At 40.3% G+C, this 15970-nt stretch overlaps 1 protein-coding gene and 2 non-coding genes across 3 annotated transcripts in view; 2 read left to right on the top strand and 1 right to left on the bottom strand.

Annotated features, from left to right (window-relative positions):
• Nucleotides 1-290: 290 nt before the first annotated feature.
• The window catches only part of LOC144213379 (uncharacterized), a 70763-nt gene continuing 55083 nt past the window's right edge, over nucleotides 291-15970 (bottom strand). The window contains exon 2 of the mRNA XM_077741811.1: nucleotides 291-2035. Coding sequence (XP_077597937.1) covers nucleotides 399-2035 — 1637 coding nt within the window. The 3' untranslated portion in view covers nucleotides 291-398. The remainder of the gene's footprint in view (nucleotides 2036-15970) is intronic.
• Nucleotides 5118-5199, top strand: trnal-uag (transfer RNA leucine (anticodon UAG)). The gene has a single exon. It is a non-coding gene; the product is annotated as a tRNA-Leu (tRNA).
• Nucleotides 9416-9487, top strand: trnae-cuc (transfer RNA glutamic acid (anticodon CUC)). Its single transcript has one exon. It is a non-coding gene; the product is annotated as a tRNA-Glu (tRNA).

Raw genomic sequence — 15970 nt, 5'->3', positions numbered from 1 at the left:
ACAAACTGAGCAGGAAAATGGCTTTTTACCTGTGTGTACTTATGTGCCTTTTTACGTTTTGCTGTTGAGAAAATGATTTACTACAAATGAACGCGAAAATGGCTTTTCACCAGTGTGGGTTCTTAGATGGGCTTTTAAGCTTTCCCTGTGTATGAATCATCGACCACAAATTAGGCACGAAAATGTTTTTTCACCAGTGTGGGTTACTACGTGTCTTTTTAAGTTTCCCTTCTCTGTGAATCTTTGACCACAAACTGAACATGAAAATGGTTTTTCACCTGTGTGGGTTATTACGTGTTTTTTTAAGCTTCCCTTCCGTGTGAATCCTTGACCACAAACTGAACATGAAAATGGTTTTTCACCAGTGTGGGTTCTTGCATGGCTAATTAATGTTGCCTTCACTGTGAATCTTTGACCACAACTGAACATGAAAATGTTTTTTCACCTGTGTGGGTTCTTGTGTGGGTTTTTAAGTTTCCTTTTGTAGAAAAGGCTTTACTGCAAACTGAACACAAAAATGGTTTTTCACCAGTGTGGGTTATTACGTGTTTTTTTAAGCTTGCCTTCACTGTGAATCTTTGACCACAAGCTGAACATGAAAATGGTTTTTCACCCGTGTGTGTTCTTGCATGGCTAATTAAGTTTCCCTTCTGTGTGAATCTTTGACCACAAACTGAACACGAAAAAGGTTTTTCACCAGTGTGGGTTATTACGTGTTTTTTTAAGCTTCCCTTCTCTGTGAATGATTTACCACAAGCTGAACATGAAAATGTTTTTTCACCAGTGTGGGTTCTTGCATGACAAATTAAGTATTCCTTCCGTGTGAATCTTTGACCACAAACTGAGCATGAAAATGTTTTTTGACCAGTGTGGGTTATTATGTGTCTTTTTAAGCGTCCCTTCTCTGTGAATCTGTGACCACAAACTGAACATGAAAATGGTTTTTCACCTGTGTGGGTTATTACGTGTTTTTTTAAGCTTCCCTTCTGTGTGAATCCTTGACCACAAACTGAACATGAAAATGGTTTTTCACCAGTGTGGGTTCTTGCATGACAAATTAAGGATTCCTTCCGTGTGAATCTTTGACCACAAACTGAGCATGAAAATGTTTTTTCACCAGTGTGGGTCATTACGTGTTTTTTTAAGCTTCCCTTCTCTGTGAATCTGTGACCACAAACTGAACATGAAAATGGTTTTTCACCTGTGTGGGTTATTACGTGTTTTTTTAAGCTTCCCTTCTGTGTGAATCCTTGACCACAAACTGAACATGAAAATGGTTTTTCACCCGTGTGGGTTCTTGTGTGTATTTTCAAGGAAGACTTTCTCCCAAAGGTTTTCCCACACTGAAAGCATTTGCAGAGTTTGTCACCGCTGGGATTTTTCAAAACATCTTCATCATCATCATCAGGCAAATTGTTGCCATCTGATAAAGGAGAAATTACATTTTCTGCTCGCCATCCTTTTGTTGAGCTGCCGTTCAGAAGCTCCACCCCTCTATTGGCCACGCCCAGATCATCTTCACTCTTGAAAGGCTCATCAGTTGAACATTTGACAAATTCGTTTTTGATTGGAGATTGGTCTTCTCTTTTGCACTGTTGAGGGAACTCTGGCTTCTCTTTAATTTGGGGCCATGCTGAGGCGTTTGCAGGCTCCGCCCCTTCACTGGCCACGCCCAGATAATCCCTTTTAACGGACTCACCTGGTGACCAGGTGAAATGATCTTCCTCCTTTTTGATTGGAAGTTGCTCTTCTATTTGTTTTAGAGGGAACTCTGGCTCCTCCTCCTTAATTGGGGGCCCTGTTTTGGTGTTTGCAGGCTCCGCCCCTCCACTGGCATCACCCAGAACATCTTTCTTCTTCAGTAACTCACCAAGTGAACAGGTGAAATCATCTTCCTCCCTTTTGATTGGAAGTTGCTCGTCTCCCATTTGTTGCTGAGAGAACTGTAGCTTCTCCTCTTTGATTTGGGGGAGCTCAACTTCCCCTTCAAGGTCAACAGACTCTTGCCCATCAGCACTAAGATCATTTATGAAACCTGCAAGGACACAAACATAATTGATTAACCATTTTCTAATTATAAAGTGACTGAATTTCTTGTTCACAGAAATGAAACCAAACGGAAAAGGGCGCCATACATTCATTTTGTCTCAATGCTGTACTTACTACTGTATTATTTTCTTCAACAGCAACACGATTTGAAAACTGTTTATGGGTGCATTTTTCAAAGTAAGGCACTATTAGTCAGAAAAGTTTCTTCACTGGTGATGTATCTCCTTAAAATTAGTCAAATCTTTTTTGGAGCCCTTTCATTGTAAACATTCTCTTTTATGTTTTAGATTTTAATTTAATAAAAATGCTTTCACCAAAGGGGAGACATTAAAAAAGAATTAACTTGTATTAAGTAGCAGGTCTGTTATTATTTGGAGGATTAATGAGATTGAAATAGAGGTAAAGTCTGATTGGACACTTAATTTCCCTTAGGTACGAGTGTGAGCCTGAATGGTTGTTTTTCTCCTCATGCTCTGCGATTGGCTGGCCACCGATTCAAGGTGTTCCTCGCCTCTGCCCTGAAGGCAGCCAGGATAGGCTCATGCACCCCATAACAAGATTTAGCATATCAGAAAATGAATGAATGAAGGGATCAAAAACAGTGGGAGAAGCCCAACGTAACCTCAGCAGCAAATCTCGACTGGTTAGATGGTGCATTTCCAGACAATTTTCTGGCACTTGGCTGCCAGATTCAAGTATTCGGCCTTCTTGCCTTCGAAGGTGGTGTCGATCCCCTCCTCTGATGGTACTGGTAGTTCTATGAAGTGAAGCGCTCTTGCCTTGGAGGACCATACCTCAATGTCTGTGCGGATTGATGCAGTGAATATCTCTAAGGATAGTTAATGTTCTATTTATTTATAAGCTGCATTTGAATTTTAGCATTAAATGTTGAACTACTTTTGCAGGCCGCACCACGGAGTGGTAGTGGGCCAGGCTTGGCCTTCGGGCCGCAACTTTGAGATCATTGTTTGATCACTGCTCTCGTTGTTTAGTCCATCTTTATTTTTTTCCAAGATGGCGCCTTTCACACCGGCTGCCGTTGGAGGTAGCTCTGCCCACTCATGTCTTTCAGGTTTTACAGCCCTTCTATCTTTTTTCATGACATTTTAATATTTCTTAATATATTCCTTTTTACTTTACTTTGTACTTTATACTTTAATGTTTTTACAACTTTCCTTGTTATGTTAGCCTGGCTTCTTTCTGCTACTTCTTTTTTGGAACCATTCAGCCATGCCTACGCTCTCATACACATGGGACTAGCTGTTACAATACGCAGCAAAAGGAGCAACACCTCAATACCGGTGGATATTCGGTGCAGGACAAAAGTGGCGGGAGAAGAAGCAACACCTCTGACCAATCATTCCATCATGGGCTTTATAATTACCAGGCCAGAAACGGAGTCGAGGAGTTCTACTCTCCTACTCTTGTCTTCAGCTCCACACTTCTGAGGAACTGTGTGGATAAGCTTGGAAGAGTGACTCTGCATATTCTCTACCTCGGTCACAGGTTGCAAAAGTTCCCCATCTTGTGGAAGACTTCCTGTGTGTTGTTCCAAAAAAGACTGCGCTACAATGGTAAACAGCCTCTCATGTCATAGCCACCTGGCTTGATCGCATCTCGACATTTTGATCATATCGCGGGCGGACTATTCGATCTAAATTTTCATCGTACCACGAGCATGTCGTAGGTTGAGGTACCACTGTACAAGAATATTTCATGTTCAGAACAATACATCATGGTGGGCAGCAATGTTTTATCTGAATACAAGGTTACTTTAAAGTTACAGAACACATACCTGTCAACCTCTGCCGTTAACTGCCCTTATAAATGATTATGATTCCCCGTACAAACCCCCCAAAAACTGTACACACACCGTACGACGTATGTTTACGCGCGGTAACTCATTTCTTACTATGTGGCTCATCCAAGCGTGTTTCCACGATATTTACCCCATGTATATCTATCTACGCATGTGCATGTCATCTTTTACCGATATTGCCGTACCCACCTCTAAAACAATACATACGATTGAGGATATTTTTTGCTGGTATACCGTGACAATAGTAACGATCGATGACAGTAGCGTTGTTGGCTACCAGCCTACGAAACTATCTGGATTTAAGCCAAAACGGTAGTGGGCCAGGCTTGGCCTTCGGGCCGCAACTTTGAGATCATTCAAACCCAGAAACAACATTGCCACCCTGTTAAATATTTCATTAGGAAATATTAATTGTGTAACATAAAGTATATATTGGTCTATTATGCAATAATGCTCGTCTAAAGTGAACGTACCTTCGAGTTTGTGAAGAACAACTTTAACTTGCATCATTTTGCAAACAATAGAATGTTGATGACATGAGAGATCCTCTTTCACGCCATAGAGTTCCATCTGAAACTTTTCCGCAACCGGCTTCATTCTCGCAGGCAATTTTTCCACACTTTATTTGTCTTCGCTTGACGACGTACTGATGCAGGGGACGTGTTCCTTTGTTAGCTGCCAGCTAGGCTAGGCTCAAGCACGATTCCCAAAGCGGATTGAAGAAAAACGGACTGGCCTCCGATTTCACAAACTATTTAATTTTGAGCATGTTGTCGAGGTTTAGTTTCATTTAAGTTCAATCAAATTGAGGAGAAACAAGAGGCGCACAAACAAAAAGTTAAAATCCTAGCCATGCAGAAAAATGAACACCCCACCCCTTCTTCCTCTTTAGGTTTTACGTTTGTAGGCAGCCAACGTACTGTAGCATTATCGCCCTCTACTGTCTCAGTACCTCATGCCAGGTTCTCAATTCAGATTTTAAACAGAGGGGGCGATAATGTTAAATTTGGTCTCCTAATGCCACAGCGTGAAGAGAGCAGCTCGAAGTCCAGTTCGAGTCGAGTTAGCCGTGACAATAAATCGAAAAGCTACATTTTGAGAAAAAGTTAGGTAATTTTAAGGACATTTGCTATAAATGATACATTGTGTTTTATCTGATTGCAAGTAACAAATAACATATTTCAATATTTAAATATATGGGTGTTTAAGGTACAATGATTTTAATTAATGCACAACCACTAATTCTAAGGGTAGTGTGGCCGAGCGGTCTAAGGCGCTGTATTTAGGCTCCAGTCTATCAGGAGGCGTGGGTTCAAATCCCACCACTGCCAGTCATTCATTCTGCCCTACATGATCATTTTGTTCTTGGTGCTTATGGCTCTTCACTAACCTGGAAGACAAAATATGAAACCATGGGTTAGAGAGCTGAGTCCCAAACACACTAATAGGAGTGTCGTGTTTGCACACAACCGTGTCACTGACTGACTTTGCATTAATCATTATGAATTTTTTATGAGACCCATTTTTGCATATCAAAAGTGTAACAATGTTAAAGAATTCAGAGATTTTTGTGTTTTAAAAGTGTAGGAATATTAAATTAAATGCACACATTTTCAGCTGTTCGGCCTAGTGTCATGAGTGGTTAGCGTGTTGGCTTCACATCTCTGGGGTCTTGGTTTCAAAGCCAGGTCATGTCCATCTATGTGGAGTTTGCATGTTCTCCCTGTGCCTACGTGGGTTTCCTCTGGATTACTCTGGTTACCTCCCACATTCCCAAAACATGCATGGTAGGTTGATTGGACACTCTAGATTGCCCCTAGGTATGGCTGTGTGTATGCGTAATTGTCCGTCTCCTTGTGCCCTGCGATCAGCTGGCCATTGATTCAACATGTCCCCCGCTTATGGCCCGGAAACAGCTAGGATTGGCTCTAGTATGCAGGGCTTTCATGAGCCTAGAGAGGATAAAGTGGTTCAGAAATGAGATGAGAGATGATAGACATTTTCAGGTATTTTTACTTTTAAATTCTGGATCTAAAGAATACTACAATTTAAGAATATCAATTGTTTATGACTCTTTGTCAAAATGTCTGATGTGTTAGTTTCAACCCCACCAACATTTTGCTTGTAACATTCTGCTGAAAGAGATGCCTCCCTAAACAGCCGAGGAGTTACAATGCATTGATTTTTGGGCTGAGCAGACCACTACTGCATCGGCTTCTTGTCTTTTCTTACACAGTACTTGGGATGAAGCTGAATGTAGACTATAGGCAAAGTCAGTCCATTATGAGAATTGAAATTTGGCAATATTTCTTCCATTTCTAAAGCAATACTCGCAATAATTGGCAGTTATTTTTTATTTTATAAGTGGAAATAACACATCAAATTTCAATTAGATTGGTAGCATGGTTTAGAAAATCCCCTATTCACTCAACGTTAAATAATAGTCAATAAATTCCTATTCACCTAATGTTAAAATCTATCAATTGCATGCTAATTGGGTAAACATGAACATTTTTTAAGTGTCCATTTGATCTCTATCAAATTTGGTGGGAAGTTAACCTCTTATAAAATAAATAATAACTGTCACAAATTGTGAGTATTTGTTAAGATTTATTGAAATTACAGTGATCCCTCGCTTATCGCGGTTAATGGGGACACCCTCAACATAACGCCTCTCTGCTGCTCCGTCTGGAGAGGCTGCATCTCCATGCAACGACACATTCTTTAGTCCGACTCGCCGCTTAAATCTCTCAAGCCAGCCCTTGCTGGCAGCGAAAGCCGTACGTGGTCGATGGTTAGTCTGGCTTGAGGCACCGGGCAGAGGATCACCTTCGTCGTCGTCACCGTCGTCTTCTTCCTCGTCTAGAACGTTGTCGTCGTCGTCACCACCCTCAGGCACCATAGCATCAAACAAAGATTTAGTCTTACTTCGGATTAAGTTTCCGTCCAGGCTGATTTGCTTCGCGCAACAATCACGGATCCAAATAACCAGTGGATGGAGAGCGTTTGGGAGGCATCACGAAGGGCTTCACAAAACTTTTACGCTTAACTTGGCGAGAAGCGTACTGTATAGCACGAGATAAGCGTGGACTGAGAATGGGCATCGGGAGAAGCTTGGGCTTCCGTGGTGAATGGGCCAATGGGGAGTCGAGTATATTCAGTGAGCATTCAGATGGCCAATCAGCTTGCGTTTTTGCCGTGATGCTTCCGTGATGCCCCGTGATGCTTTGCGCATACGTGCATTCTTTGTGTTTTAAAATTTTGTAAAATTATGCAATTACTAATTCCAATTGAATATTTTGTTTCCACATCTTGTAAAATTATCTCATTTATAATTTTAATATAATATCTTTAATTTTTTTTTCCCAGAAAAAAATCCGCAAAGCTCTGCGTCCGCGTTAACTGAGGCGCGAAGTAGCGGGGGAACACTGTATCTTATGAGAGTAGTTTTTTTACATTCAGGGAGGACGGGGTTGGTTGCCACAAGGGTTGGATTTGCCTACATATTTATGGAATAGATGAGCGTTTGTTTTCCTCCGTCTGCCATTGTGGGTGGAGTTTACGATTTTATGATCTATTGTGTTTTTTCAAAGGTTTTCTTGTGTTTGCAGTTGTTTAAATATATAGATACCATCTAATCTGTTTAGTTAATCTGATACGATTCATGTCAGAAACTGTATTGTAAAATAAGTTCAATATTAACATTTCGATATTAAAAAGGGGCCTATATTTATTGCTTGACATATGTGCAATTATCTTTGTTATATGATTTACGATTTCTGCTGCTAAATCTCTGACGCCAAAACTTGGGGGTTATGCTTCTAAGTAGTGTGTTCATAAATTGCTTTGTTGTGATTTGGAAAAAAGAATCATTTTTAAATGTGAAATTACCCATCACATTCAAATTTAATATTGTCGCGTATATTTTCATAGATGAACTTAGTGGATGAACTTAATACAGTTGAACTTCGGTTATCGCAGTTAATGGGGACGGAGACCACCCGCGAAAACTGAAAATCCGCGAGGTAGCGGCGCCCCTTCAAAAATGCTTAAAAAAGCATAACCACGTGCACAAAAGCACCACCAAACTACATGCTGTTCATTCAGGTGTTTTATTCCACATCAGAATGCAGGTGCCATGTTGATGCATACAAACAAATCAAATACAGCATAGTAAAAAACTGTAAAATATGTTGTCTGTTTACAATAACAATTGAGGGTCTAGAACACTGTTCTTCCAAACAATTTACTTACGAACAACCGATTATCGTTATCCAGCTTTCAAAAACAAGCAAACACTACAATTAGCTAACACAATTAGCTAAAATAGTAGTCCGCATGGAGGATCTTCTGCTGTTTTTTGCACGTAAGAAACATCGTTATTGGGAGTTTTTTTTGGTCGACGAAGATGCGCCTATGAACAGCCATGACGTCATCAATACGATTGCTAAATTCGACCGCTCTTACCATGTTATCATCAATTTCTTTGGCCCTTTTTTGGAGGTCTTTGGCAACATTGAAGAGGTCCTGTAAATTATTCAATGTAAGGCCACCTTTGTCAGCTTCGTGAGTAGTAGACTCGTCTTCCCCCTCACTCGCCGACTTAGTCATTTCCTGTCGGTCCTCCTCTGTCAGTGGGTCTGAGTGACAGTCGATGAGATTTTTAATCTCATCAGCCGTCATATCCGAGAAGCCTTCAGTCTGACCGAGTCAGCCTGACAGCCTTATCAACGGCAGAGTGATGGATTTCGTTAGGCTTGAAACCCTCATAGTCTTGAGTGATTTTGTATGGCCACAATTTCTTCCAGCTGGAGATGAGTGTCTGTTCTTTCAGGTCCCTTAGGGCATTCTGAATATTAGTCAGACACGTAGCTATGTTGTAGTCCTTCCAATAAGATTTGATGCTGAAGGTCTCGTCGGGCTCTTCAATGGAGGACGTTAGACCCTCCATTGTCAACCAGATTCTCTGGCTACGCTCGCGTAGCTATTTCATGCTCTCAACCTATCCAATAAACTCACTTTTTCGTTAATTGTTAACATATTTCGCTTTTTCTTCGATTCCATAGATGCACCAAGGGATAAAGAGCGTTTGGGAGGCATCACTAAGGGCTTCACAAAACTTTTACACTTAAGTTGGAGAAGATAAGCGTGGACTGAGAATGGGCATCGGGAGAAGCTCGGGCCACTGTAGTGAATGGGCCAATGGGGAGTCGAGTAGTTCAGTGAGTATTCAGATGGCCAATCAGCGTTCGTTTATGCCCGTGATGCTTTGCCCATACGTGCATTCTTTGATTTAAAATGTTGTAAAATGATGCAATTACTAATTCTAATTGAATATTTGTTTTCAAATTTTGTAAAATAATGTAATTTCTAATTTTAAATTAATATTTTTCATTATTTATTTATTTTTACATTTAAAAAAAAAACCTCAAAGCTCTGAAGCCGCGATGGATGAACCACGAAGTAGCGAGATCCCAATATAATTTCATGAGTCCATCATCCAAACTGCATGCTTCTACTTGATCTGGATCAGCTTCAGAAGATATATCCCATATGGTCTAGCGGTCAGGATTCCTGGTTCTCACCCAGGTGGCCCGGGTTCGACTCCCGGTATGGGAAACCTCGTGCTATGTGGATGGATTGAGAACTTTTGACTTTCTATAATTTCCAGAAACAAATCCCTATTGTTTTCTACAAGCCTTTCCCACTTCTAGCCGAGTAGATGTCTATTGCAAATGATGTGGTAATTTACTGAGTCTGTCATCAAAGCTTTATACTTCTTATGAAATATCCCATATGGTCTAGGGGTCAGGATTCCTAGTTTTCACCTAGGTAGTCCGGGTTCAACTCCTGGTATGGGAAACTTTGAATTAGATGTCTGGAATCAGAAATATTAGACCTCTATACCTTCCGGAAACAAACCCCAATTGTTCGCCATAAGGCGAGATAGAACAAACATCTAAAACTAATGACAACTTTCAGGCTCGGCAGACTCGAAGTGAGGAGGTGAGTGAGCAGATCAGTAGTCGACTGTTAAAACTGGAGAAGGAGAACCAAAGTCTTCTCCAGGCTGTCGAAGAGCTCAGAGCGGTCCATACTCACAATAGCATGCAGTCCCACAAACATACTCACTACAGTGAAAAGGATGATGCCCAACAGTCACTTTTGTGTCGTGGCTGGAAGTTTTTGATAAAGGAAAACATGCCATTTACACAGCTAGTGAAACAGCAGATATTTAATACCTTGCCGTCTGGAGTTTTCATGAGCATCAGCTCACAGAAGAGGATGTGAAGCAACGAGTTCGCAAGACTGTTCAGAATAACCAACAAGTGGAGAGACATTTGGAATGTAATGATGTCATCTTTTGTGGGGGAGAGTGTGACATGCTAAAGTGTACAAGTTATTTATGATAGAGTGTGACATGCTGAAGTGTTTAAGTTATTAATGATTGCATGTTGGGGATTACAACTAGTTTTGGATTGGATGTTTATCAGTGTTCGATTATTGATTCCTTGATCCAAATAGCAAGAGTGAAATGGTAAAGCCTGAATCAGTATTTGATTATTGATGTCTAGGTGCATATAGCTTGGCAAACACAGGAGATGTTCCTCATTACAGTAAAAGTTGGATTGAGGACAACAACTAATCACTGTGATATTATTTCTCAGTGTTTCGAGCAATAAAAAATGCATGGGTGTAACAATTCCAATGATTACAAATCTATAATTGCTTAATTATATTTAATTCCTTGCAGTGTTGGTCATTTGCTTCAAATATTGCCCATGAAAAGTGACAGCTGATTACATCAACATTAAGTAAAAAGTATATTCTAGATTTGCATCCCTATAAAGCAGATTTTTCCGCAGTATCAAAGTAATAAACAAAGACAAGTAGACTCTAGACTTGGCAAATAATGTGTCGACTGTGGGGTAAGCGCTCTGTTGCTGCGGCTGCTGATTATATTGGAATGAAACATGTGGGCCGTGGGGCGGCCGATTTGTACAAGCGACTAAAATATTTTTTGGGCCCCTTCCGTGAAGACATTACAATAATTGGCCTTGTGGGTCCTGAAGCAAAAATGGTGTTTGCTATGATATGGTTGTGCTTGCAGTATATTTTTGATTATGGGGTCTTGGCAAAATATTGTGATGTAGTTGGATATCGGATGAGGAATTAATTTAGCTTATTAATGATAGTCTTCGCTAGAATGTGTTATTCACAGGGAAAAAAGAGATGACATTTCAATTCAATTGGGACCTTGCTGGAGAGGAATAAAAGTCAAAACAAAACAAAAAGATAAGAAATCTGCTTTCGCAGCGAGCGTCAAGGTCACAGGTAGCGGCTAAAGCATTTCATAATAAGAGCAAAACACGGTCTGCAAGAAATGCAGGGATATGCGAAATGCTTTCACATTCATTTTTCGGGTTTTAAACAGAAATGTATATTAAGATGATAGAAAATCTGTTTAGTAAAAGGTTGATTTGGTAAAAGCTTTGGATTTGGGAATTGAACAAAATGGCCATTTTTGAGCAATTGTGGGTTTCAAAGGGCCCTTAATTAAAGAAAACTAGCTTTTGGAGGATAAAAGAATATTAATACTATTTTTGAATGGTTGGATTGTTCAAAATACTGTAACGTAGGGGTTTGGCTGGCTAAACGAAAAGAAAAAGATGCAAAAATGTATATTATGGTATATTGGTGACCATTTTTAGGTCTTTTATTAAACATTGAAAATTGTAATTAGGAAATGCCTAGCAAGAGGTTGTTTTCGCAAATTTAATTGTTGTAGATTTTAATTGTGGTAACAGAGAGCTATATGAAATGACTCTTATCTTAAGTAAACATCGTATCAGGTGATTTGCAAGGTATATCTTAGGTATTGAGAGTTATTTGGTTGTTAATAATATCAAACAGCGAATTTAACAATGCAATCACAATCGAGCCTGAAAACTTTGAGTGCAGCACAGTAGAGAGTGAGAACATTGGAGAGACCCTTCAATGGTAAGAACATAATCACTTCAACAAACTTCTTGTGTTCACATTTCTTTTTAATGTGGGTTCAAATTACTGTGGTACCTTGAGAAACGACCTTAATGCGTTCAGGGACTGAGCCCGTCGAAATGAACTACCGTATTTTCACGACTATGAGAGTGGTTATCACATTGGCGTTACAGTTCCGAGGTCATGGGTTAAAAATACACACAAGAACTCATACAGGTGAAAAAACATAGTCAGGACGAATGTACTCAATGGACGTTTTCAACTTTTAGTACTATGCGTGTGATTTTATCTAATACAAGAGTGTTGGAGTGTGGGAGAATTTGCAATTTTGATGGATGTTCAAATACTTATATTGAACTCACTGAATTAGGTTATAAAGACACAATAGGATGCTTTTTGTATTGAAAGAAACTTTCATCATGGCCAATAATAAATTTATGGATACTGTGCTGTCTAAATAAAAAAAATGTTATTTCTCTTTGAAGCACACTTTTGATAAACTATAAAGCCATAGATGTCCCACCCAAAACATGGCCCAAACACAAAACTTCACCTCAATGAAAAAATCAGTTTTAAACAGGGGAAAATAGTGTTTGAGTGCATTTATTTTAATCTCAGCTATCACTTTGCATTCAAACACATTTTTTCTTTGATTGAATTGGTTTTGTTTATTATAGTTAGGTTATTTAGGAGTTGTTAAAATGCACAACAATATTTTGATTGAGGAATTTTGTTAATGAATATTAAGACATACAAATAGAATCACAAATGTACATCCTTTATTTTGTTTAACAATATACTTGGGATGAAAAAAATAATCCAGAATTATCAGAGAAGAGTTATTTTTTCAATGATCCACAAACTGGTTTTTTTTAATTCTGCCTGACAAAATACCACTACTTCATGTTTGGCAACTAGCACCTTATTAGGCTACTGTAGCACTATCTTTTCAATGATAGTGAATGACTGTTGAAGGAAGAGCACTCTGTCTTCCTTCTCGGGTTCGATTAATTTCAGATGTGGAAGATGTTGAGTGTCCAAATACAGGCTGGAGACGATGGACAGTGACTTTGAAGGTTTGATTACAGAATATTCTGGGCACAGGTTAACCACGGGCAATGCTGTCGTCCACAAATGCGTCGAGACAGACAACGCTCATTCATTCACCTTTATTCTCTCAAGAGGGTGATATCAAAACTGAACAGGAATGGGATTTTACCCTACTTCATACAGTAAGAAATTTGTTATGAACCAGCGAATAGAAGATAACGACAATGTTGCAAGTCTTCAAGGATAAGCCATTTGTTATGAACTGGCAAATAGAAGATAATGACAATGTTGCAAGTATTCAAGGACACATCTGGCTACAGGACAGAGCTCTACTAAGGAGAAGCTTGAGACTCATGGAGTCATGACTAGAAAAAGGCAAAATACGTATTTCAACATGAGACCCACTTCATGACCCAGCTATTTGCAAAGCCCCTCTTTTTAGGCAATGAATCGAATATTTGTCCCAATATCAGTGGTGTGCCGTCAGGGCCTTCAAGGCCTTCTCTGCTGGCCTAAGGAATATCTGAATCACAGACCGATGTTAATTATATTTTGCTTATGAAAAAAATATATATATATGTGACAGGGTGAAGTAGTTGATGTTATACATGAGTGCAGGTGTTAAGTTAAAAAGGGACTCATGCCGCTAGCATGCGTTAAACACGGGGCGATGACGTAATGATTGACCAATGGTCATAGACCTTGGTATGGTATAATAACGGGCTATTCAGACATTTCTCTAAGTTGGTTTGAAATACAACAAAGGACCTGTCTGATTATTTCACCCGTCTTTTAAAGGCGAAATACCACCACCCCGTGGAAAATCACGGGTACAACATTTTTTGGAGGCACCGCTGGGATTGCTGCTTAGATGACCAGTATTCACAACCTGACTACTGAATGCTGAGCCAGCAGAACCAACCACATCCAGGAACAAGACAGTGAGGAGAGGCGTTGTGGTGAAAAGGGACATGAAGTTGGCAGAGTACTCGTCATCTGAGGCCAGTAGAGATCATCAGAGACGGTAAAAACGTGCCAGTTCAGTGCTCACACTTTTGCATCATAAACCAAACTCCTACTGTGTTGAGAAAATGGAAATGGAACGGGAGCAGTTACGCCTGGAAGTAGAAGAAATGTTTTTCAAGCTAACAGTTAATGACCTGTTAGAAATATGTGATTTCCTTAACATAGGGAGTCCGGAATGCATATCACGAGTGCCATTGTTGTGTCACATCTATAACCACCTAAAAAGGAACGAACTCAAAGACGAGGACAAAGGTATGTCTGAGTGGTTAAAAATAAAAGAGGGGATAAGGATGTTGTATGAAGACAGAAGACTGGGGTGGCAGAGACTTTTTGGGGCAAAGCAGGCAATAAATAGTGAACACTTGGCCTCTCTTGAGCGCGAAAAAATTCTTAAGAGGGACCTTGAAGCCATGAAACAAGAACAAGCTAGGCATAATGAAGAGAGCGATAAGCAAAGAAGAGATTTGTTGGAACAGCTCTCTGCGAGAAATGAAGCTATAGAAATTTACAAAGCTGAGAGAGAAAATCTGCGGTGCGAAAATGCAGAGTTGAAGAACCAGCTTGACAAAACAGTTGGCTGTTTAGCAAAGGCAGCAACAGATGTGGAGGCAAAAGAATTGAAACTTTTATCTTATGAAGAGGAAATAGCCCAACAGAAAAAACTCTTGGCACTAGAAAACTTGCATACTGATGAAATCGTTCAATCTAAAGATCACATCATCAAAAAACTGGAAGAGGACATATCGCAACAGAGAGAAGCCTTTCAGAAAAAGATTGACCATCTTGAACTTCAGTTTGAACAAGCTGAGCAGCAGAAAACTGATGAGATTAGCGTACTGCAAGAAGAAAAAATGGCTCTGGAGAAACAGGTGGACATGCTTGTTGTGGAGAAGGAGAAACTTTTTCAGACCAAGCAAGCAACAGAAAGAGACAATATGGCATCTCTCCAGAGGGAGGAAGTACTGAAAGAGGAGCTTGAATTACTGAAGCTGGAAAAAGTTACATTCTTGAAAGTAAGGGAACAAGAACAGGCGAATGAGAGGTTAAAGATAAAATCAACAAGAGCTTTGACGCAATATGGTAGAGATACTGACAAGTCTCCCCTTGAATGTCAAAAATCTAGTGAATCAATTCCTACTCAACAGACAAAGACGAGTAGATTCCCAAAGGTCAAACCAAAACCAGACATTCGGACATCAAGAAACTTACAAGCTAAACCTCTGAACGCAAAAGAAATGAGCTCCTCTTCAAATCTTGAATCCGCTGGCAAAAGGACAAGTGAAACTGAACCAGAACCGACGGAGACACAGAAATCGAATCGGAAGGAGTCTTCGAATAAACTTGTGCATGTTTACAACTGTACCCGTTGTGATGTGACAGGTTATTCACCATTTTATTTACTGTTCGGGAGGTCGCCGAGGCTTCCAGTGGACATGCTCTTTGGACTGTGCAACAGGTCCGATGCAGATGGACAGCAGGACTATGTGGAGAAATGGAGACGAGGGATGGAGGAGGCGTACACCATTGCCACCGAGAACGCACGGAAAGCGGCAGAAAAAGGTAAAAAGCACTATGACACTAAAATGAGGAGTTCTGTGCTACAACCAGGAGAAGACGTCCTGATGAAAAACCTGACACCAAGAGGAGGACCTGGGAAACTCTGTGACTTCTGGGAAGATACAGTTCAAGCAGTGGTGAAGCAAATGGAATCTGACCTACCAATTTATGAAGTTAGGCCAGAAAGAGGTAAAGATCGTTCCAGAGTTCTGCACAGAAATCTACTAATGTCTTGTGACCATTTGCCCGTTGAGATAACACCAGAAGAAGGGAAAATTGGCACAAGGACGCCGAGAAAGAAAAAGCAGCCGGCATCTCATCAGGAGTCAGACAAAGAAAGCGATGACGAAGATGACTTCCACTATGAGCTACGCCAGCTAAATGAGAGAGGTACCCAAGAGATGGAGCCGGAGCACAGGCCACTGCCTGTGGACCAGACACACGAAGTGAGGGGCCCTGCTTCCGGAC

The sequence above is a fragment of the Stigmatopora nigra genome, chromosome 20 (genome assembly GCF_051989575.1).
Source record: "Stigmatopora nigra isolate UIUO_SnigA chromosome 20, RoL_Snig_1.1, whole genome shotgun sequence".
Taxonomy (NCBI): Eukaryota; Metazoa; Chordata; class Actinopteri; order Syngnathiformes; family Syngnathidae; genus Stigmatopora; species Stigmatopora nigra.
This window is presented reverse-complemented; position numbering and strand designations above follow the sequence as displayed.